At 37.6% G+C, this 22,692-nt stretch overlaps 2 protein-coding genes and 2 long non-coding RNA genes across 4 annotated transcripts; 3 read left to right on the forward strand and 1 right to left on the reverse strand.

The window, feature by feature from the left end:
- Positions 1-1,907: 1,907 nt before the first annotated feature.
- On the forward strand, positions 1,908-4,008 carry LOC129778830 (uncharacterized). Its single transcript, XR_008743504.1, has 5 exons — positions 1,908-2,051; positions 2,108-2,154; positions 2,364-2,412; positions 2,597-2,654; positions 3,279-4,008. It is a non-coding gene; the product is annotated as an uncharacterized LOC129778830 (long non-coding RNA).
- A 5,278-nt stretch (positions 4,009-9,286) lies between these two features.
- Positions 9,287-11,818, forward strand: LOC129777974 (protein-serine O-palmitoleoyltransferase porcupine). Its single transcript, XM_055784588.1, has 7 exons — positions 9,287-9,598; positions 9,859-9,984; positions 10,037-10,250; positions 10,546-10,786; positions 10,847-10,953; positions 11,024-11,265; positions 11,325-11,818. Exons 1-7 carry the CDS (start codon positions 9,511-9,513, stop codon positions 11,759-11,761), a joined length of 1,455 nt encoding a protein of 484 aa, XP_055640563.1. The 5' UTR covers positions 9,287-9,510; the 3' UTR covers positions 11,762-11,818.
- A 1,406-nt stretch (positions 11,819-13,224) lies between these two features.
- On the reverse strand, positions 13,225-13,779 carry LOC129775249 (uncharacterized). The gene is made up of 3 exons (XR_008742900.1): positions 13,713-13,779; positions 13,491-13,586; positions 13,225-13,430 (listed from the first exon to the last, which is right to left on the reverse strand). It is a non-coding gene; the product is annotated as an uncharacterized LOC129775249 (long non-coding RNA).
- Positions 13,780-16,525: 2,746 nt separating this feature from the next.
- On the forward strand, positions 16,526-18,966 carry LOC129776369 (putative ATPase N2B). Its single transcript, XM_055781959.1, has 6 exons — positions 16,526-17,061; positions 17,371-17,556; positions 17,653-17,894; positions 17,957-18,128; positions 18,185-18,331; positions 18,414-18,966. The coding sequence occupies exons 1-6, from the start codon at positions 16,681-16,683 to the stop codon at positions 18,654-18,656; spliced, it is 1,371 nt and encodes a 456-aa protein (XP_055637934.1). The 5' UTR covers positions 16,526-16,680; the 3' UTR covers positions 18,657-18,966.
- Positions 18,967-22,692: the final 3,726 nt, after the last annotated feature.

The following is a 22,692-nucleotide window of genomic DNA, read 5'->3' on the forward strand; positions in this document are numbered from 1 at the left end:
GTAAATACACATTGGATCGATCGATCGATGAATGTCAAAAAAATAAATTGGTCAAAGGATAGGAAGGGTGAATGAGGGATATTATGTATACATAAAATGGGTAAAACTTAAGCACACATATAAAAAACTGGATAAAACTGGATGATATTTCAAATAACTGGAAGATTTCAGCATTTAACTGTTCGACTGGATCGAGAGAAAAAAAACTGGAAGAATCCAGTTTAAACTGGAACATTGGTAACGCTGCTAACTGTAGTCGGTATGGGAATCCCACTAGCGGAATCGAGAAAACCAATACTATTATTGGGTAAACGTCGTCCACACTGTTCTCGCCCTTGCGAGCCGACCATGATCACAATAGGTCGTATGAATAAAAAAAAGTATTTACTTATTCTGCCCGTTTCCAATTAAAGTCAACTTTGCTAGTACTTGAATCCGTATGAATAAAAGTTTACTTTACTAATTTGGTTTTCGAATTCGAACATAGTTTTTACTTTGTCAAACATCTATCAACTGATTGTTTAGGTTTCGTTTCAAAACGTTTTTTTTTTTGGACAAAGCGTGAATTCGCGATGAAAAAAGAATAGTGTCGACGTCTGGTGACGACTTTCATTTAGGGACCATAGTTTGGGTCCCTATCTCGTTAGTGTAATACCTATCATATTAGAAGACACGAAGGGCCTGATTCACGAATACACTACGAATACACTTCACGGTGGAAACGGAATGAAACGCATTCGCGATGACAACGGTACGGTGTCGATATCTGGATGCGAGATTAGTTTCCCACTAAATTTATCATTATAATATCAAATTATCTTCAGATGAAATTTTTGTATGGGATTATTATACCACATGAAGAAAACAAAGTTCTCCACTCACATTGAATACCAGTTTGATACGAAGAAGATAATTTTCATTAATGATTTTTTATTCGAAAAGTGCTCATTCTGCCTGAAAACTCATCATTATCTTCGACACTTCACTAACTCGTAAAACGTAGTTCAATTGCGTGCCGTTATTTTCGTTTCCACCGTGAAGTGTATTCGAGAATCAGGGCCGAAGCCAGTTTTCAAATGTTAAAATTTGAATGAAAATGTTCACATCATGTTATTTAATTACTTAAAACATTTTTTTTCCGAATATCATTTAACCCTTTGTCTATATTTTTCCAACATCATTACTGAAACTTTTCATTATAATATAAAGTTGTCTTCAAAAACAATATCGTACAAGATTTTTTTACCACCTGTAAACAAGTGTTTTTCATTTAAACAGAATGCCAAATTGGTACGGGAAGGTTATTTTTCATTCATAATTTAAATTTTAAAAACGTGTTCATTCCGCCTGAAAATCAATCAATTTTTTTACGCTCCCCTAAACTAGTAAACGAAGCTCAATGCCATCAATGCGGATCGTTAACTTGTTTAACTTCAAGCGCAAGATAGCAGCATTAAACATAAATCGGATATGACATCAAAACGAATGATAGTGTTCTCAGATCCAAAGTGCAGTGCTCATGAGCATACTTGATAATAACGAAGTAAATACTTGATGAATGCTGTTTTATTCATACGAAATCAGCTAAACATCCATTTTCGAAAAGTAAATACTTTGTTGTTTCTTTTATTCATACCAAACGTAGTAAAAACTTAATCTCACTGCTCGACTGCTCGAATGAAGTAAAGGTGAATTTTGTTTTTATTCATACGGCCTAATGTGAAGATCTACACAAAACGGAATGGAATTCACCACATTACCGAAGCCGAAGTCCAAAACATCGCACAGCGTAGGGATCAACAACAATAGCAGCCCAGTTTAAAATCTATTCGAGCGGTTATAAGCACGGTGTCGGTCGAGTGACGAAAAGTGCTACAAAAGTGCCGGAATTTTATCCCGCCTTGCCACCCGCAGGCAGCACTGCCCTAAGCTTCTGCTATAATCACAATAAAACTACACGAATTGAGCGAATCGCCATCAAGCAGCATATTTTCTCCTCATTGAACTGTCAAAACACAACACAACAGTTTTAGGAAAGAGGAACGATTTTTGTAAGTATTAAAAATTGCTTTTATTTTCAGTTTAAACATAATTTAATTCGTTTCAGATTGGCTTGATCGAACTCCCGAACTGCAGAGTAGACAGATAGTACAGGTGAGTAAGTTTATTTAATTGTTCTATAAGAAAAGGTCGGCACTATTAAAATAATTGTGTCGGATAATTTTCCCGTATCCAGGGATGTGACCGGAATAAATATTTGTTATCTGATAACGAATATTTATTCCGGTAATATAATAAAAATAGTATCGTTTCTATAGGCTATATTTTATATACATGTATACTATTTATTTTTTTTATTTCAGGATTATTTCACATTGCCTTCCACCGCTCCACCGACAGCAGTAAATACAGGTGAGTGCTATGATTTATTTTTTCGTATAATTTGAACGTTTTTTGCTATGAAGGGAATCGATCTAAAGGTAAAAACGGTTCCTTGTTTCTGGTTTTATGTAGACCAAGGAATCGTTTTTGTTATCGTTCCTATTATCTTTAACGTGTGATGTACTTGCGTACTAATTATTTTATTCATTTTCAGGTTAATCTCGCATTGCCTTCCACCGCTCCACCGACAGCAGGCATCATAGTAAATACAGGTGAAAATGAATTATCCACAATATGAAAACTAAAAAAAATTTAGTTATTAAATTTAAAATACAATAATTTATTATCTGTTTTACGTATTCCAAAATATAATTTATTCAAGATAAATTTAAATTAAATTTAATAGATACAAAAACAATAAATAAAATGTGTACATATACAGTGGAAGCCCGATTATCCGCGAGCGAATGATCCGAGGTGCGGATTATACGCGACAGCGAGTTTCATAGTAAATTCATAGGCCTTTCAGGAATTTGTCAGTAGTGATAGGATAATGCACTTTTGTTTTGATCATGGCTTTCACATTATCTGGATAATGGTGTACAGAACCTTCTAGATGGATAGTTTAATAATTGATAAAACATATTTTTCATGCTGAAATATCTTTTTTTTCGTGTTTGGAACTCATGTTTAGTTCGTTATTGCGTTATTCGTGGTGAGCTAGCCAGACTGTTCCACGGATAATCGAGGTTCTACTGTATATAGAATAACAATATAATATTAAGAATGAGCAAATTTCAGAAAAAAAACAAAAACAACTGTAGAACTGTTTATCCTTGTTTCGATTTGAAACTGCATCATAAACTCATTATGATTATTTCATAATTCCTCAACAGATTTACTAAACATAGTCTACTAGTCTACTATCAGATTACAAACAGCTGCACTGCACCCCTTCTGGTAGAAAAGGACAAAAAAAGGCTACGGAACGATTTTCACCTAAGAAACTGGCTGATTAATCAGGACTGTTTTGCCCTCGTTGGCAATGACAATATCCCTTGGAAGCGAATGTTTGGAAAAATCGGTTTACGACACATCTATTTTGCTTACTGGCTTCGGACATATCCGATAGTACCCTTCCATTAGAGTGATAATTAGAAAGGGAAGTTATAATTCTTGCTTAATGATACCTATCGATTCCAAACTATAAAATTGCCAAGTAAAAAGTGCATCTTTCTGTGCTACCACATTAGTAATCGCATTAGGAATCGATTTCTATTAACAAAACACCTCCAAATCTCGTAGTGATGCTTATCGAACAATTCTATTTATTTAAAACCATTTTAACCATTACAAAAATAAAAATCAGCTACAATATATGAACCCGCCAACGGCAATCTACGGTCACTCTGAACTGAGTCTAATAAGTCGTGCAAAAATAATTATATTAACTGATTATTACATCAATTGTTCACATTTATTTTAATTCATTGGTTTGTTTTATTCATAGAATAATTTATCCGCAATACGATAAATGAAAAAGTAGAATTTGTATTTTTGGTTGATAAATTAAATTAGATGAATTAATTTGTTGTTTTTTTTCGGTTTCCAAAACTATAACTAATTTGTTATTCAAAATTAAAAAAATTAATATTACCGAAGGTATGGATGTATATATATATGAAATCAATATACGGAAATTACTGAAAATTTCTTGTTTAAAAGAAAAAATAATAATATTAATATATAGAATTACATCGTAAAACATTACATTATACCTTTATCCTTTATATTTAATTAAAACGATAGATTTATTTGTAAGGTTTTTGGATTTCAAAAATATAATTAATTAAAAAAATTATAATTTTTAGCATACAAAAAATTCTCTGCAGGCAAATGAATATACAAGAAAACATAATATATCCTATATAAAGAAATCACCGAAAACTTTTGTACTGAACGATGATATAATGTAATAGATTAGAAATGTACAGAAAGAAATTAAATATTCACATTAATATTATTATATAGTACACATATTTTTAACATGAATATGTATTTAGATGTACATTATAGAACTTAGGAAACAATCGATAAATTGATGATTGTATTTAAAATTGCAATTGTATTCAAGTGTAAATTCTAGAAATAAAATACATATTTTTTATCAACGGTATTTCTTTCATTACTTTTTATTATCATTTCCTTGAAAAGAAACAGAGCCATAATAAGGGTCGAGCAGTTTTGCGCGTGGTCGACGCGGTGCCAGATTGGCCCAATGTTGGCTCATAATTGGTTGTCGAATACGGAGGGTAGGTCGACAAAATCATTGCAAAATGGCACGACATCGGTACCGTTGTCGACACCATTTGTTGGGACCAATTCGGCACAACAATGTAGACTGGGAGAAGTGCGCAGCAGAATGTAAATTTGAGGAGCTGCGACTAGTGATGTCTAAATTTTTCATTTATTCGATTATCGATTAATCGTTGGGGCATTTTTCAATATTCGATTCATTCGAATAATTGTCTTTCAATATAGCGAATATTTATTTCTTGTAATAATCACGTATCACTTTTTTTTTCTGGACGCGTGGTCTATCCGGTTGTCGATGTTACATGGTTGGATAAAAAAAATATATAGCCTAATTCTTAACCTAGAAATGCATTAACCTTGAGAAAGATTCCTTTTTTCATTGATCGCGTGACAGTTTAGTGATTTCAGTGACAATTATTCGATGTATTTATATTTTGATTTGAAATTATTCGATACAAAATGACTCGATTATGATTTCAGATAATCGATTATTTGAATTAAGCGAACGATTAACTGACGTCTCTAGCTGCGTCTCTTCAAGATCATCCACCACAGGAGTTATATGGAATAATGAATTAGAAGTGATCGTAAAAATTCATGTTGTATTATTGGCGATCTAACGCAAAACGTAAACGATCGGTGAGACATCTGGATTTTGTTTTTGAACTAAGAAAATGATACTAATGTAACCTAAAATTCAAAAAACAAATCATGTATATTTTACTTCCGGACTTTCCAAGGTAGTTCTCACATGCAGGAATCGTGCATTTTTCTACTTTTGTTTGATTGTGCTCTCGAATTTCCTTCTTTAATTCAACCATTGTCAACATTTTTATAGTTTTCACTACTGAAAGAGGTAAATAAATAACATGTTATATATAAAATTGCGCAGAATTAAATTTCTTACAAACTCATCGCAATCAAATATTCTTTTATGATTATAACATTGTAATTTGTGGAAAGAACTACAAACCTTCCATAAGCTCACATGGCAAAATTTAAAACCATCATCACTTTCACCGCAGCGCCGCCTAGGTGTAGATTTGTACGTTAGATCGCCAATTGTGAAATGTATTATAAATATATGTAATTTGATTAAATGTATAGTTTATACCAGCATAAGTGGTTATAATCAGTAACTGAAAGAACTGTCCGCTGGTACGTTTTTTGGTGTAGTTTAGTTGCCGTCGGCACTGCGTAAACGCAGTTGGTTTTAAATTGTTCTACCGATGGCATTTTTGTTTATCGGGAAAGGATTTCCCGTGCGATGTTGGGTGCCTGAAATCGTTGAGTTATCGAAGGTGGCCAGGTACCCAAAATCCTTTGTTGAAGATTCTGGTGCAGCCGTAGTGTGATCCTCACTAAAATCAGAGTCCGATTCTTGAGTTACCAAACCGAATATTGGTTTTCATCATGAGCGGCTGATGCGGCCTTGTGCATCTCTGCATATATCCGCTTGGAGCGTCCTGTGATAGAACGCTTCACTTCATTGGAGTGCTGTTTGTTCCTTGGGCACACCGGTAGAGGGTGAGGATTCTCGCCACAGTAGCTACATTTTTCCACTGTTTGTGTACAAGAATCCTCACTGTGTTTTATCCACATTCACTACAGCGAAATTTGTTGCCGCAATGGCTGGAAGAATGCCCTAGATTTTTACAATTAGTGCAATTGTAAACCCGCTGTACAAACAAGCGCACCGGAAAAAAGACACTATCTACTTTTACATAGTTCGGTAGAACAGAACCAGCGAAAGTAATCCGAAACGAGTGTGAAGGCTTATAGACTTTTTGGTTGTGCTCCAAAAATGCTGCATGTAGATGCCTAATATTCAGAATATTCACAAGCTCACCAATTAGCGAGTTTTTAAAAACAATCCGATGCTTTTTCAATTCTTCGATACTCAGGCTCGCATCGGAGACTACGCCTTCTATCTCCACATCTCGAGAAGGGGTGTAAATGTGGTACTCCCTGTTAAAAATCTCGTGGTCAACAATCTTGTTTGCCACATCAAAAGTCGGTGCTTCTACACGCTGTTTGCCCGGTCTCTCTTTACGTATCAAGACATCCGAATACTTACGCAGAAAATCTCTTGAAATGTCAAGAGTTCTCAATGATTTCACCTTGGGTCGAAAGAAAACAACCCATGATGCCTTTGAGGACGGTTGGTAATAGCGCGTCCGCGCAACAATAGCATCAACAGACGCCACAACAGTTGCTGTGCGTCTATAAAAAACAAAAAACTCACAAACACACGCGTCCGCTCAAAAACTCATCTTTAAACTAACTTAGACTAAAAAATTAACTTGAAATAAAAAATAACTCAAAACAAAAATTTTCTTGAAAACCAAAAAAAACTTTTTGGAGATCTGTACAACGTCGAACGCTGCGAAGTAAACACAATAGCTTGACGGCAAAAGTTGTACTTTTCTTTGATGAAATCGATGCCGTTGGAACCAATGCACGGTCCGGAGAGGTGCTTCTTCCTTGTTGTTCCGGATACTCATGGCACTTATCTTGCCACGAACGGGCAAAAAAAACCAAAAGCAGTGGAGAAAAAAACGTCACTAGCTTCGATACTGTAGCGTAGACTCGATCCTAGACCTAGACACACAATTCTGAATAGTTGCTATGGATTTGTAAATACAAAATATTTTCACTGCGCTAGTGAATTCCCAGACAAAGCTTTCTCTGGAAATAATCTAAGTGATAAATGTTCTGTATTGCGTTGACGGAAACAGTTAAGCTAAGATAAGCTGATACATCTCATGTTTACGTAGTTCTCGAACCCCAAAAGTACATTCACCTCTATTATCTGAAATGACAATTTTCCCAGGCTTCTCAGTTTAAAAAACGTTTTAGGGAATCATATTCCGGTCTGCACAACGAGAAGCGAGTACAAAAGTACTCAACACCGAAAAATACCTTGCATGTATTTGCAAAGCGGATTCCTCCACGCACATTGATTTTGAGGTCCGTGTTAGGAAAACATAGCTCAATGGGAACAAAAATACCCCCAACTTGCATGTATATTTGCAAAGCGGATTTCCACAGGTACATCGAATTTGAAGTTTGTGTTGGGGAAACCATAAATCGGCTCAATCAAAATTTGGGCGTTTAAATAACGTTTGACATATTACAGTTATTCAATTGTTCATCTCATAAAAATTACATTTTCATTAATTGTGATAGACGCGTAGAAATATTTCCTATCAATTGATGCAAACATCTTCCAGATCTGTTAAGAAGAAGTTAAGTTAGAAGCATTCGAAATTGGCATACAAATCGGCAGAACAAATGTATGGGAAAAACAGAAGTTCCTCCAGTTTTCATGAATTTAAACCGTTTAGAGATTAACGAATTGTAATGTATAGCATATGAAACAAATCTTAGAGAATTTCCGATTCGATTGGTATGCAAATCATGAGAATTCGTTCACATTGAAAATAGCTATTAACGTTTACTTTATTTCATAAAATCATGACCTGTTTTCTGATTTGCCACCCATCCTGAAAGACGTAGTTCTAGGTCAAAGATGTGCATGTGAACACTAATAGCGAATTCGTTTTTAAAACTGAGTCAGTGCCAAACTGACTCTGTAATAAAAAAACGTTTTCAGTTTCACGAATGCGGTGGTTTGTTGGTGTGCGTTATATAGTCTGATTTGTTTATATTTACGACGGCAAATGTACAGTGTCGACGTCTGGTGGTGATATTAATGCTTGGGAGGTAAATTGTTCTCCATCAGATCAGAAGGGCCAAGTGCAGTGTAAACATATAAAAGTTTGAATGAAAATTTTTACTTAATATTGTTTGATTACCTAACACATGTAGTTCTGACACTCACTTAACCATTTGTCGATGCATTTCCTGTTTGTTCCACAAATAATTACTATTATAATATAAAACCATCATTAGACACAGTTTTCGTTCAATATTCTGCGATATCGGAAAAAAAACTTTTATTTAATCACATAAAATAAATATTCGATACGTTAAAGTAAATTTTCATTCATAATTTTGATTTTGAAATTTATTCCACCTGAATTCCACCTTTTCACCTCCCAATGAAAGCACACGTAGTTTAATGCCGTCTACTCTACTCTTCAAAATCAGAATCCGAATTGGATTACGATTCCAATAATACAGAAGCAAAAGCAGCAGGTTTTCCATTTTCATAGTCTTTATTTTTAGATTTTCCAAAACAATATTCGGAACTTGACAGTTCAGTATAGTTGTATTGGTGAACCCGAGTGCCAACCCGTGAAACATCTCAGTGCGAAACTAACAGCTTTCGGGGCGAACTAGTGCGACACTGAGTGCGAAACTGAGTGAATAAAAAAACGTTTTGACAGCAGTTAGTGCGGCACTGGGGTTGAAACTGAACAAAAACGAATTCGCTATAACACTAATAAAATCCATCTCCATCTCATCACATTTTCTTTTCAGATTATACTCTGGCAGCCCTGCTTTGTAATCAACTGTGAACATTTCTCTTTCTGTGGTCAATCAGAATCGGTAAGAGTCTATTTGTACCACATACTACCCGATTTCAAATTGGAACCCAACTTGGAGTTGATATAGTTCTGACGGGATTCCATCTTGGTGACAAAGCGAGTTTACTATCAATAATGGATATGTTTGGCATAATGCAGCAAATACATTTTTTTACTACCGGCTTTTGTGCAAAAGATTAATGTAAACAAAGCCCAGTGCGAGTTGTCCTTTCAATTTTTAAATGTAGTTTAAGTGGAACAATACGACATTAATACTGTCATCCATGTTATTGTAAGCACTGGGTTTACTAGGACTAGAATGGGTAGTTATTTCTACGATAATTACGATGAGGATGATTACCTGGATGATAATTATGATGATCTTCATGAGATATTTATGAAATATTGTAAGTATTCGTCAATACATGAATGACTTCTGTGAAATAAATATGGTATGAAATTATGTTATTGTATTATTGCTTTTTATATATTTAAATCAATATTAAGTTGTTGAGAAACATTCGTATTAACTACTCGAAATCTGCTATTCGTATGACGATTATGGCAAAGCTTTCCTGTCCTGATTTATGTTTAATTGTGCAAAAACAGGATTTTATCATAATGCAAAGATGCTGATTGAATAGTAACTCTCCATTGACACTTTCAGCTCAAATTGCCAGCTGGACCGATATTTACGGAAGCTGTGTCCTGCCTTCGATTCTACAAATATCTAGATATGTTATTCCATTCCTAGTAGCGAACATAGTGCTCTGTATCGTGGCTAAGTTAAAAAGTAAGTTACTTTTTGTTGCAATACTCCATAACTGTAACGTATTCTCTCGTAGCACGTTTGTTTCCATCGTATAACTTTATCATGCACATACTGAGTTTTGGAAGTGGCTCGTATCTTCTGTACCATTATCTCGATGGCGGTTACATTTATTTAGTCCATCTGGTTGTGACCACCTACCTCCTGCTAAGGATATCGTTCATCGATCAGCACTATATCCGATTCGACTATACAATCAGTAGTTATGCGATACTTTGTTTGATAGTGGGGTGAGTGTATCACGAATGTAGAATATAGCTGTGTATTTGAATCTATTTGTATGTTTATATGTTGCGCCAAAAATGTTGGAATCTGACAAACATCAGTTTTTTACAAACTAGTGACATCTCTTTTAGAAATTATGCTTGTCTTTATTGACCGCAGATGTCGCCTTCAAAGAGTAGTTGTAAATGCTTGAATGAACAGAAGTAAAAAAAAAGGTCACGCTTCAAAATATTTTTGGCGGAATATGTAGAGGATTTCAAATGCATATACAAGAAAATCCTTTATGAATATATTTTTCAGCGAACTCCACGAGAAGGACCCAAAATTGTGGCATCACATCCGAGGCGTGCTCATGATTATTGTGATGAAGGTAATTTCCCTTGCGTTTGACATGAAGACTGAACAATCGCTGCGGAAGCATTTCACGATGTTGGCCTTTCTGGGCTATGTCTGTTGCCCGGCAAACTGCATCTTCGGACCATGGACGTCCTTCAGTGAGCATCTTACTACCCTCACGAAGGCGAAAAAAAGATTCAAAGTGGTATGACATGTTGGTTCATAATTGAGATAAAACCTTTCGTAATATTTACTACTATTTCAGAACATTAATTATTTTTTGCAACTGGTACTTAATTTAGTGTTATCGATGTCATGTTTAGTGTTTTCCAACTGCGTTGAAGTTTTGTTTGTTCCCGCTTATTACTGGAAGTAAGTTTTACAAATCATAAACATATAATTGTGTGATAGTCTGTATGGTAAACCTATTGTTTCATCTTAGATGGGTAACCGCATACGGGTCCGCATTTGCATTCCGTATGAGTCATTACTTTGTTTCATTTCTATCGCAAGCTACCATGGTATCGGCTGGATTCAAAACGAAAAAGGTTAATGCAATACAGAAATCAACCGAAAACTACCTCGGATATAACGTAGTGCATCCGCTGAGCATTGAGCTTCCAAGATCAATTTTACACGTCGTGGTTGCATGGAATGTGCCGATGCATCACTTTCTCAAGCGCTGTACGTATCACGAAAATTTACACGTGCAATTGCACTAATGCAACTATCCTTCCCTCCAGACGTTTTCCGCCCACTAAAGCCGCACGGGACATTCGTCGCGGTGTTGCTGACCTATGTCGTATCATCACTGCTGCATGGTCTAAACTTCCAACTGTGGGCCACGTTGCTAACGCTGGGTCTGTGGAGCTACGTTGAGTACAACATTCGGAAAAAGCTGGCACAGGCATTCTCGGCTTGTGTTTTGGTTAGTAGATGCCAGGAGCCGTGCGTTAACCATGTGATTGGTCGAAAGCGACCTCTGTCAATTCTAATCAACTCAATATTCTTCTGCCTTACGGTCACGAATCTCATCTATTTGGGAATGATATTCGATACGAATTCTCAACTACAAACAGAGGGCTTTTCGATGAAACACACCATAAGTAAGTGGCAAAGATTAAACTTTGTCTCACATTTGCTGCTGGTCGCAGGGTTTCTATTCAATTTGGTAATTTAGTATAACTAAATGTGATAAAAGAGTAATATGTAACAGTATTTGAAAGATCTCTAAGATTCAATTATGTCTTCAGAATTTGTTATATTTTTGTCAAAATAAAATCTTTTTCAATACAATTACAATACGGTTTGTTTCTTTGATTTGTTTTTTTTTTCATCTAGGTTACAGTCAACGGTAGCCTAACGGCTGTATTGTTTTCGGATTATTCGTGCTATTTAACTAAGCAAAAATGGATCGTCTACTAACCTTACTTTAGTAGTACATGAACTGAACAAACCAAAATATAGCAACCATACTAATAAAATGTCTCCAATTGCTCCAAAAGATGTTGCCGACATCGAATGACAACAATATTGAACAGAAAAAGTATTTGAATTTTTTAAAATTAGCTCTCAGTCTTAACAAAGCCTTTTGACTGCTTGCTGGTTGGAGCGAGACCAGAAAGAGAATCTTCCTTTTTTTGATAAACTTTAAATCATTCGAGTCATTCGTCTCCGTCTCGATTCAGAAAAGTAAACGAATTGGTGCGACCGATCCGCATGGTAGCAGATCATCAACTAGAGATGTGCCATCCTCTCATGAGCTGTTCATTCGAATCGCTTCATTATAGTGAGCGGATTCGGATCAGCTCGCAATCAAAACAACGCAGCTCATTACGGAGCTGGAGAACTGATGAGCTGCTGAGCTGATGGGCTGCTGAGTTCTTGAGCTGCTGAGCTGTTGAGTTGAAGAGCTGCATAGCTGTGGAGCGCAAAAGCTGCAGAGAATGTGAATTGTGAGACGCGAAAGAATGTTTCGTCTCCCGCGCATTATGATATGACGTCAGTTTGTTTTCGTATGTCCCTCTTCGTTCTTTAGCTTTAGCAGAGATGCCAGATAGGGAAAAGTTTATTGTTTTTAAGATATTCAATCGTTCGTTACTTCATTAAATTTTTCTTACATCGCCAAACAAAATAATAAACATTATTATATGCTTGTAAATGAAATTACTATATTATATTGTTCTTTAAACACGACTGTGGAAACACATAAATTTATTTCCGCGTGCTGAATCAAAACAATTCAGAAACCCACCCGGCATAAATGCTGATGATTGATAATGGTCCTTTTGTTACATTTGTCATCGCAAAGAATTATTTCTCGTTGTGCCTATTAGTGGATTTATTTTGCATCCAAGGATAGCAAAACAAAATGTCTCGGTAGTTTTATCAAAAAAACTTGTTTCGGCCAATATTTCTGAAGGCATTTCATTTGGCTACTGCTGATTCTTCTGCTGTTTAAGTTAAACATATCATAAGCATCTTTTATGTTGGATTTCAGCATTCAATATTGTTGTATATTATTATATTAGAATTTATATTAGTTTTAGTTTGTGTACAATTACAAATTAAATTCGTTTATTTTTTCGCTTTCCGTCTATTAAGAAAATGCCCACATTAAAATGTCCCATGGTAGTTATGCAATTGTGTGGACAACCGCAAAATTCAACTGAGCTGGAGAGCTGTTCTAAATGAGCAGCTCACTTGTATGAGCTGAACGGCTCTGAGCCGCTCACCATGATGAGCTGATTTGCCCTAGAGTGCCTTTTTGGCGATCTAACGCAAAACGTAAACGATCGGTGAGGCATCTGGATTTTGTTTTTGAACTAAGAAAATGATGCTCATGTAACCTAAAACTCAAAAACAAAACACGTATATTTTACTTCCGGGCTTTCCAAGGTAGTTCTCACATGCAGGAATCGTGCATTTTTCTACTTGTGTTTGATTGTGCTCTCGAATTTCCTTCTTTAATTCAACCATTGTCAACATGTTTATAGTTTTCACTACTGAAAGAGGTAAATAAATAACATGTTATATATAAAATTGCGCAGCATTAAATTTCTTACAAACTCATCGCAATCAAATAATTTTTTATGATTATAACATTGTTATTTATGGAAAGAACTACAAACCTTCCATAAGCTCACATGGCAAAATTTAAAACCATCATCGCAGCGCCGTTTAGGTGTAGATTTGTACGTTAGATCGCCAATAGGCACTCTAATTTGCCCATCTCTATCATCAACTGACAGTTTGCATAGCTCTCGATAGTGATGCCAATGTTTCTGGTTTTCAGATCATCCACTTTTTTGACATGTTTCCTGATATGATGACAACCGCAGTCTTCCTAGACTTACTGAATCTGTGACAGTGAAGGCTGTGGTGGCGATTCATCAGGGCATATGGGGCATATGGTACGCGAGCATCAGTACCGAGAGTTTTGAGGGTACTTAACCATCACTAGGTAGTGGTTCGAATCGATATTAGCGCCTCGATAGATTTTGACGTCAGTTATGTTAGAGAAATTCCGACCGTCTATCAGAACACGGTCGATCTGAGATTCTGTTTGATTTGGTGAGCTTCAAGTGTTTTGTTGGAGGAATTTGTGTTGGAAGAAGGTACTGTTGCAACCAATCACACCCTTCTGCAAATTGCCCATCACAATGTAAGCTGTACCTAACTCATTTGTATTGCGCAGCTCTGGTAGATGGTATGACCATCGCGAAACGTATGTATTGTAGATCCTCTCCAACACATTTCCTGCAGTACTTCCGATGAAATTTAGAGATCGACAATTCCACGTCCCGAGTTTCTAATGGTTAGTCCGTTTTCATCACATGGGTCTATGTCGATTAGTACGGTTCAAATCTTATTGTGTATCGTTCGTTGCTTGGTGTTTTAGCTATGCGACTCGCAAGGCCTGCGACCAACCCGACTATCTCGCAGAAGAACCATCGTGGTACTTCTGTTTCAGGTCCCGAGTACCACCAGTACTGGGCAAAGACGCTTATAGCGGCATCAATTCGCTTAGAGAAGCTGTTTCCGGGTTTTGTTGCTTTTCTTGGAGACTGCCAGTGCCCGTTGCTCATCCCACCATACCCTAGACTGATCCCCTGAACGCAACGCTTACCACTAGGCCATGGTGACCACTTCACTTTGCCCTTTGCCTTAGAGGGATCATAGTATCGCCCTCTCATACCTGTGATATCTCGGTAAATAATTATGCACAACACTTTAATGGTGTTGACAAAGAACGACATTCATCTTTATTCCATGTAGAAATACCAACCCACCAAAACTGTCAACACACTACACACTACTCACTCAAATCAGGATACCACAATACCGATCGATGCTACCTGTTGGGAATGGACACCTTTAAACAACAACGTTCTGTTGACCATACACAAGAAGCTAACTGTCCATGCCTTTTTGTAAAACGCCACTAAACGCTCGGCCTGGGTTCAACGAAGATCTCTAGATCAGATGTTGGCCATTCCATTTTATATTTATATTTTACTAGCTGACCCGGCAAACTTCGTCCCGCCCAAAATTTGTTTTTTGTTATCAATACCTTCAAACATTTACGTTTTCTTACTAAGCGCATGTTCATGAGTTCAATCGCAGAACTGTTCATTAATTGACCTTCTAATCGACCCCGTTAAATTTACATTTTACTATAAAATCCCTAGTACTTCTACCAAAACTCATCATTATAATATCAGATTATTTTCAGACACAATTCTCGTTCAAGATTTTTCAACCACTTACAATTAACATGTTTCTCCCATACATGGAATAAATGTTTGATACAGAAAATATGATAGAATAAAGACCGACCCCTCCCCTCTTCCCCCTTAGAGAGGGAGGAGGAGTGTCTATTCACCATGGAAACGTTCCGTGTCCTCTAAAATCTTCACATGCCAAATTCGGCTTCATTTCCTTGATTAGTTTTCGAATTATGCAGAAATTTGTGTTTCATTTGTATGGCAGCCCCCCTCTGAGAGAAGGGGTGGAATGTCCTACCACCATAGAAACATTTATTGCACCCTAAAACCTCCATATGTCTAGATTGGTTTCATTTTTTAATTAATTTTCGAGTAATGCAAAAATTCGTGTTTCATTTGTATGGCAGACCCTGCCCCTTAGAGAGGGGGGTGGAATGTCCAACCACCATAGAAACATTTATTGCACCCTAAAACCTACATATGCCTAATTTGATTTCATTTTTTAAATTAATTCTCGAGTAATGCGGAAATTTGTGTTTCATTTGTATGGCAGCCCCCCTTATAGAGGGGGGTAGAGTGTCTAAGCACCATAGAAACATTTATTGCACCCTAAAACCTCCACATGCCAAATTTCGTTTCGTTTGCTTGATTAATTCTCGAGTAATGTAGAAATTAGTGTTGAATTTGTATGGCCACTCGCATACAATATCAGATTCACGGAGAGTTGCGCGATATATTTATTTACTAACACAACCACCCGACGTGTACAACCATACAGTGTCAGACTCACGGCGGTATGTGATTGTTCACCAACACAACCACCACAACCGGCACGACCAGCACGAGAAATTGTGGTTCAGCCACAGCATCACGCGAATCGTGTCTCACGAGGGCCGTTCTATCTGTTTTCATTAGCCAGAAAAACAGGCGCTAGATCGCGCCGAGATGCTCGCGCTATATGCGTCTCAATTTGCGCCTGGCCTCACTAGCGTTCCACCATCTCGCGTCATCTGGCCAATTTGCGCCGATTTATCTATTTTCATTAGCCACAAAAACAAACGCTATGTCGCGCAATGTGACTCGTGCAATACGCGTTTCAATTTGCGCCTAGCCTCAATGCGGAAAAATAATTTTACATCCAAAAACATATCTGCCAGCACTGTTGCGACTACGTCATTCTCACATGTGACAACGAGTTTGTGACATTGATTATTTGTAAATATTTTACAAGACTCGACGTCTGCTTGCTCGGAAGCGCAGAGGCATGTTTCGCCTGTAGTGCCAGTTCACGGTCATACCTGTCCTTACATAATATGTTCAAATTTACCTCAGTTAGTTATAGATTTTACCAGCCGTTCTTCTTGCAACGAATATGTTGTTCTTGACCAGATGTCCCACGACGATTGGACTGAAGCAGTTTTCCTGTGTGCTAGCAGCCAGTGGTGTTTCGAATGGAAGATTCTACTGCCACCAGGTTCCGTCGCGTCTTACTCCGCTCGAGCTCTTGCAGGACAAGATAGCTCGCAACGAAATACAACCAGACGCGCACCAGAAAAGTATTGCCGAGGCGCTGCAGACCGTGTTCAACAATATTCAGAACTATAGCCCTCCGAAGGCCGCCACTGGTCTGGGAAAATGGTTCAGTTTTAAAAGCGCAAATAACAAGGTCGAAGCCCCCAAGGGATTATATATCTATGGAAGTGTGGGTGGAGGAAAAACCATGCTGATGGATATGTTCTATGATTGCTGTTTGGTAAGTATTTGGCAAGTGAGTGATTTTATGTTCTGTGTGAAGCTGATCAAGTACGGAAGAACTGCTTCAAGGAAACGACGATTACATTCACGTGTTTGGCAATGAATCAAATAATTTTCAATACCGTTGTTGTGATTGGAGGTGATAATTTTTTGCTTCCATCACAGTTTGTCCGATGATTCATGTCATTAGATTTTCCCAGATGAATCATTTTTGTATTATGCATTTTTAATCATTTAGAACCATTTTAGTATAAGAATTCAGAAACATAATATTCAAATGCAATTGTATGGATTTTCTATGAAAAAGGTGGATCGCAAACGACGAGTTCATTTCAATTCCTTCATGACAGATGTCCACTCAAAAATCCACGAAATCAAATCCAAGCAAGTTCGTGATGTCAGTAGCACAAAACCGCAACCATTCGACCCCATAAAACCCGTTGCGGAACTTATCACCGAGGACTCGTGGCTGATTTGTTTTGACGAATTCCAGGTGAGACTAATTAAAAAGCAAAAACACTGCGAAGCAGACAACGTTAATAATCAGTAAGAAACAAGCGGCTAATCTCCCCTCCCGCTATTCCGCCAGGTCACCGACATTGCGGACGCGATGATACTCAAGCGACTGTTCACGTACTTATTTGATAACGGCGTTATCGTCGTAGCAACGAGCAATCGAGCCCCCGACGACCTGTACAAGAATGGACTCCAACGCAGTAACTTTGTCCCCTTCATTGGTGTGCTGAAAAATCACTGCAACCTTATCACGCTGGACAGTGGGGTGGACTACAGAACAGCAACGCTGAAAGGCGAAGGGATGCACTATTTTGTGTAGGAATTGAACAAGTTTTAATTGAACGTGAAACGGTTTGAGCGCTATTTTTCATTTGCAGGAAATCACAAATGGATGCTGACGATGCGATGAACAAACTCTTCAAGGTTTTGTGTTCACAAGAGAACGATTTTATTCGACCCAAAACATTCACACATTTTGGACGCAATATATCGTTTGCCAAAACATGTGGACAGGTTTTGGACAGCACCTTTGAGGAGCTTTGTGATAGGGTACCTTCAAATATTTATCAGTTTAACTCTTTGTGAAATAATGTGTCAATTTACAGCCTCTTGGAGCGTCCGATTATATTCAGATAGCACAATTTTTCCACACCGTACTACTGAGGGACATCCCACAATTAAATCTGAAGCTCAAATCACAGTCCAGACGGTTCATCACGCTTATCGACACGCTGTATGACAGCCGCGTGCGGGTCAGTAGTATCCTGATAATAGAAAGAAATTAAAGTCTTGAAACGTGTTGAATGAATCAAAATTGATTTCTTTTATTGCCAGCTGGTTGTCTCATCGGATGTACCATACAAGCAGCTATTCTCGAACGAAAAACCGGACGATATGCACACATCGGACGAGCACCGGATGCTCATGGATGATCTTAAGATTACTAAGGATTCGCAGGATGCCAGCTCGAATATTTTCACCGGCGAGGAGGAATTGTTTGCGTTCGAGCGAACGGTGTCCAGACTTGCGGAAATGCAATCCGCCGAATATTGGTCCCTGTGGGAGAAACATCGATAGGGTTTATCGTGTAGTGTTTGTACTACATGGCTGGACCAGGACATTTCACTTCGTGTAGTAGTTAGTACTTATCAAATATCAGAATAGGAAAAAAAAACTCTGTAACAGGTTTTTATGCGCTTTATTGTGTTCCGTTAGGGTCAGACTCGACCCATACGACCCGGCAATGTTCCAAGTGTTGACACTAAAGAAAGCTAATTTATTTATTTATTTATCATTAATTTTTTTAGTGAACAAATTGTACTATAGCGAGAATAAAATAGTTTAAAACAAGTGAACTACAATAATAGATGATGCATCAATTCAATCAGTTTTGAATTTTGGTTTTTCTTAGATATGAGAAAACATCTTACATCGATGGGAGTTACGAAATCATAAAATTTTTCAAGTTTAGCTTTTTAAGTTTTTAAATAGTAAAGTTCAAACACAGAAATGGTAATCCATTCCCATTGATGGCATTGTGCTTCGTTTTCGGATTTTGGGGAGCGTCAAAGATAGTAGGGGAGGACGGGGGAAGACGGTCATTCTCTAGATTATTGAAACAATCAAATATTGGACAATTATAATACATTAGTTCATTCAGCGATTTTGTCGCAATTTTCGACGACAGGCCTTCCGGAGCGTGGCGCATCTTCGACGACCTCTACACCAGAACGAAAACGTTGAAACCATCGTTGTGCGGTGGAAATGGAACCGGTGGAGAACTGTATCGGGTCCATAAACTGCACAAATTTTATTGGCAGCTTGAGATGCATTTTTGCCTTGGTCATAGTAGTACTGTAATATATGTCGGATTTTCTCTTTATTTTGCTCCATATTTGCGACACTATAATAGCGAATTCGTTTTTAAAACTGAGTCAGTGCCAAACTGACTCTGTAATAAAAAAACGTTTTCAGTTTCACGAATGCGGTGGTTTGTTGGTGTGCGTTATATAGTCTGATTTGTTTATATTTACGACGGCAAATGTACAGTGTCGACGTCTGGTGGTGATATTAGTGCTTGGGAGGTAAATTGTTCTCCATCAGATCAGAAGGGCCAAGTGCAGTGTAAACATATAAAAGTTTGAATGAAATTTTTTACTTAATATTGTTTGATTACCTAACACATGTAGTTCTGACACTCACTTAACCATTTGTCGATGCATTTCCTGTTTGTTCCACAAATAATTACTATTATAATATAAAACCATCATTAGACACAGTTTTCGTTCAATATTCTGCGATATCGGAAAAAACTTTTATTTAATCACATAAAATAAATATTCGATACGTTAAAGTAAATTTTCATTCATAATTTTGATTTTGAAATTTATTCCACCTGAATTCCACCTTTTCATCTCCCAATGAAAGCACACGTAGCTTAGTGCCGTCTACTCTACTCTTCAAAATCAGAATCCGAATTGGATTACGATTCCAATAATACAAAAGCAAAAGCAGCAGGTTTTCCATTTTCATAGTCTTTATTTTTAGATTTTCCAAAACAATATTCGGAACTTGACAGTTCAGTATAGTTGTATTGGTGAACCCGAGTGCCAACCCGTGAAACATCTCAGTGCGAAACTAACAGCTTTCGGGGCGAACTAGTGCGACACTGAGTGCGAAACTGAGTGAATAAAAAAACGTTTTGACAGCAGTTAGTGCGGCACTGGGGTTGAGACTGAACAAAAACGAATTCGCTATAACTCACGAACGACTTAACCAAACAAAATAATGTCAAGGACTATATTATAGCGCGCAAAAATCAGCCGGGTGACGTCTTTAAGCGGACCTTAAAGGCTGATTTAGACGATGCCAGTCAGCGCTCTAGTTGAAGTATCCAGTGAATAGAGAACAGACACTCTGTTCAGGTTAGAGTAAACTGACCAGACGTCCCGCGTTACGCGGGACAGTCCCGCATTTCAACAAAATGTCCCGCGTAAGATTCCGTCCCGCGAAACGTCCCGCATTTGGCAAAAGAAACGAAAATGTCCCGCGATATCAATATGTTGGAATATCACAATTTGATCATGTTGATTTTCTTAAATCGATGAACCTCAAAAAAAATTTTTTTGGCAGACTGTTCAAGAGCGCTTCTAATACATCCAAAAATTAGTACGTTGAGCTGGTTTCATCGCACCGACATTGGGCTTTCTGTTTAGAGAGTGTCAACTGGAAGCGACAGCAACAAAATTGGAAAGTGATTTTTATAAAAGTCCCCTATTGATCCGCAGGGACCAACGTGAGTCAGACGACAAGTTCATCTTTAGTCCCCTAGCTCGGTCAGGGCTTAACGTTTTAAATAATCCGGAAGAACTAGTGTATACTCGTCAGGAAGAGGCAGAGTTGTTTGATGAAATATCGTAAATGAAGCGCTGGGCGGTCTTACGGAAGTTGGCCGGAACCTGAAACATGGCCGATGAAAAGATGTATACCGGCGTGTTATTTTACCTTTTCGTGGCTTTGGTGGAAGTTTTTCACTTCTTTCGCCGGAAAGAAGTTTTTCACCAGCATCTCAAGCTACTCCTTCTAGGTGATTGCCTGCTGCTCAGATACGGCCGGTCTCCTCTGACGTTTCCGCATAAAAATGTCCATGTTGGCCAGATTCTTCTCCACCGTTTGGCCAGTTGCCTCGATCTCCCGGATTAAGGAGCGGCAAAGAGATGATATTGTAAATACCAGATCGGCTACATCTGGCGGGCACAAAGTGCCTCAAGATGTTAACTCTTTCGTTGTGGGGTGGAGCTTGCAGTATGAAAAAATCATCAAGATGCTTGACAGTGCTGCTGCTCAGCACTAATGCATGAGCATCTCTTCGTGTATACAACACATGTGCATCGTTCGCATCGAAACGCGACGAGGCATTACTGAAAGCGTCACAGATTTTTACGTAAGAGAAGAGAAAGAGCCAATCCCAAGCTTGCGTGCTAATGCCCGGTCTCATGGCTTGCACATGGAAGAGTTGTGAGGAAGAAAAAATCGATACTCATCTCTCGAAATTTAAGCGCGCACAGGAAGTCTGTTCGCTCGGCTGCCTTCTGTCTCGCTCATTTGTTGCAGACAGCTCCCAATGACTTTGTGAGATGCGAGACTGGATAACGCAAAGCACACTGTCTCTTTTGCGTGCTGTGCGAGATTTCGGAAAGTCTAGTTTCTATGATGCTGAGAGAGTGAAAATAACTCACAAAATTATCACTTTTATTCATCTTCTCCGACATCATTTCACAAATATCCACTGCACACTGTCACATTATACGCATATTCAGTGGAAACTCCACGAAAAGATCTGGGGTGACATTGCGCATTTCGAAACGAGTAACTCGTTCCGTGATAATTCAAACTCGAATCGAATTGATTTTAGTATTATGTATCTTTTTCGAGTTATTATTTTCAATGTACTAGATTTCGAGCAAAATTTGTCTCGAAGAGATATGTCAAATTTCTGAGTTTGTAAACAAAGCAAACTTCACGGCTATTGCAAATATCAATGCCGAAAAACAAATTTATTTTGATGTAATATTAGAATTGTGATTAGAAAGAAAAAATCGCGAAATGTTTTTTGGCGATGGCGATAGTGAAGAAGAGAGTACGCTTATTCCACAGAGGCGGGAGTTGAGGGATAAAATTCAAGTATAATAAATAAAAGTGTCTGTCTTTCGCTAAGTGAAATTGAGTGAGTTTGTCTTATATACGTTTCCGATATAAAGTTTCGGCAGATTTTAGACTGACTTTATATTTATATACACCATCTTAATCTAAAATATGAGGAATATCTCCTCTCTCTTTCTTGAAACCAATAACATATCGTTTTATTCTTAGATCACCCACGTGGGCAATCTTTCTATGTGTGTACTCGTATAAAGCAATATTTCTTCGACAAATTCAAGATACCCGGTGTATTGATGGTACTCATATACCCAAAAATGAACAAATGTACTGCAAATGTGACTCTTATTGTATTTCTTTGTGATTCCATAGTGCTGAAATAATAGTATCGTATTTATACTCCATACTTGTACAAATAGACGTCAAAACCGTCGTCAGTATATGGTAAGAAAGT

This window comes from Toxorhynchites rutilus, chromosome 3 (genome assembly GCF_029784135.1).
Source record: "Toxorhynchites rutilus septentrionalis strain SRP chromosome 3, ASM2978413v1, whole genome shotgun sequence".
NCBI lineage: Eukaryota > Metazoa > Arthropoda > Insecta > Diptera > Culicidae > Toxorhynchites > Toxorhynchites rutilus.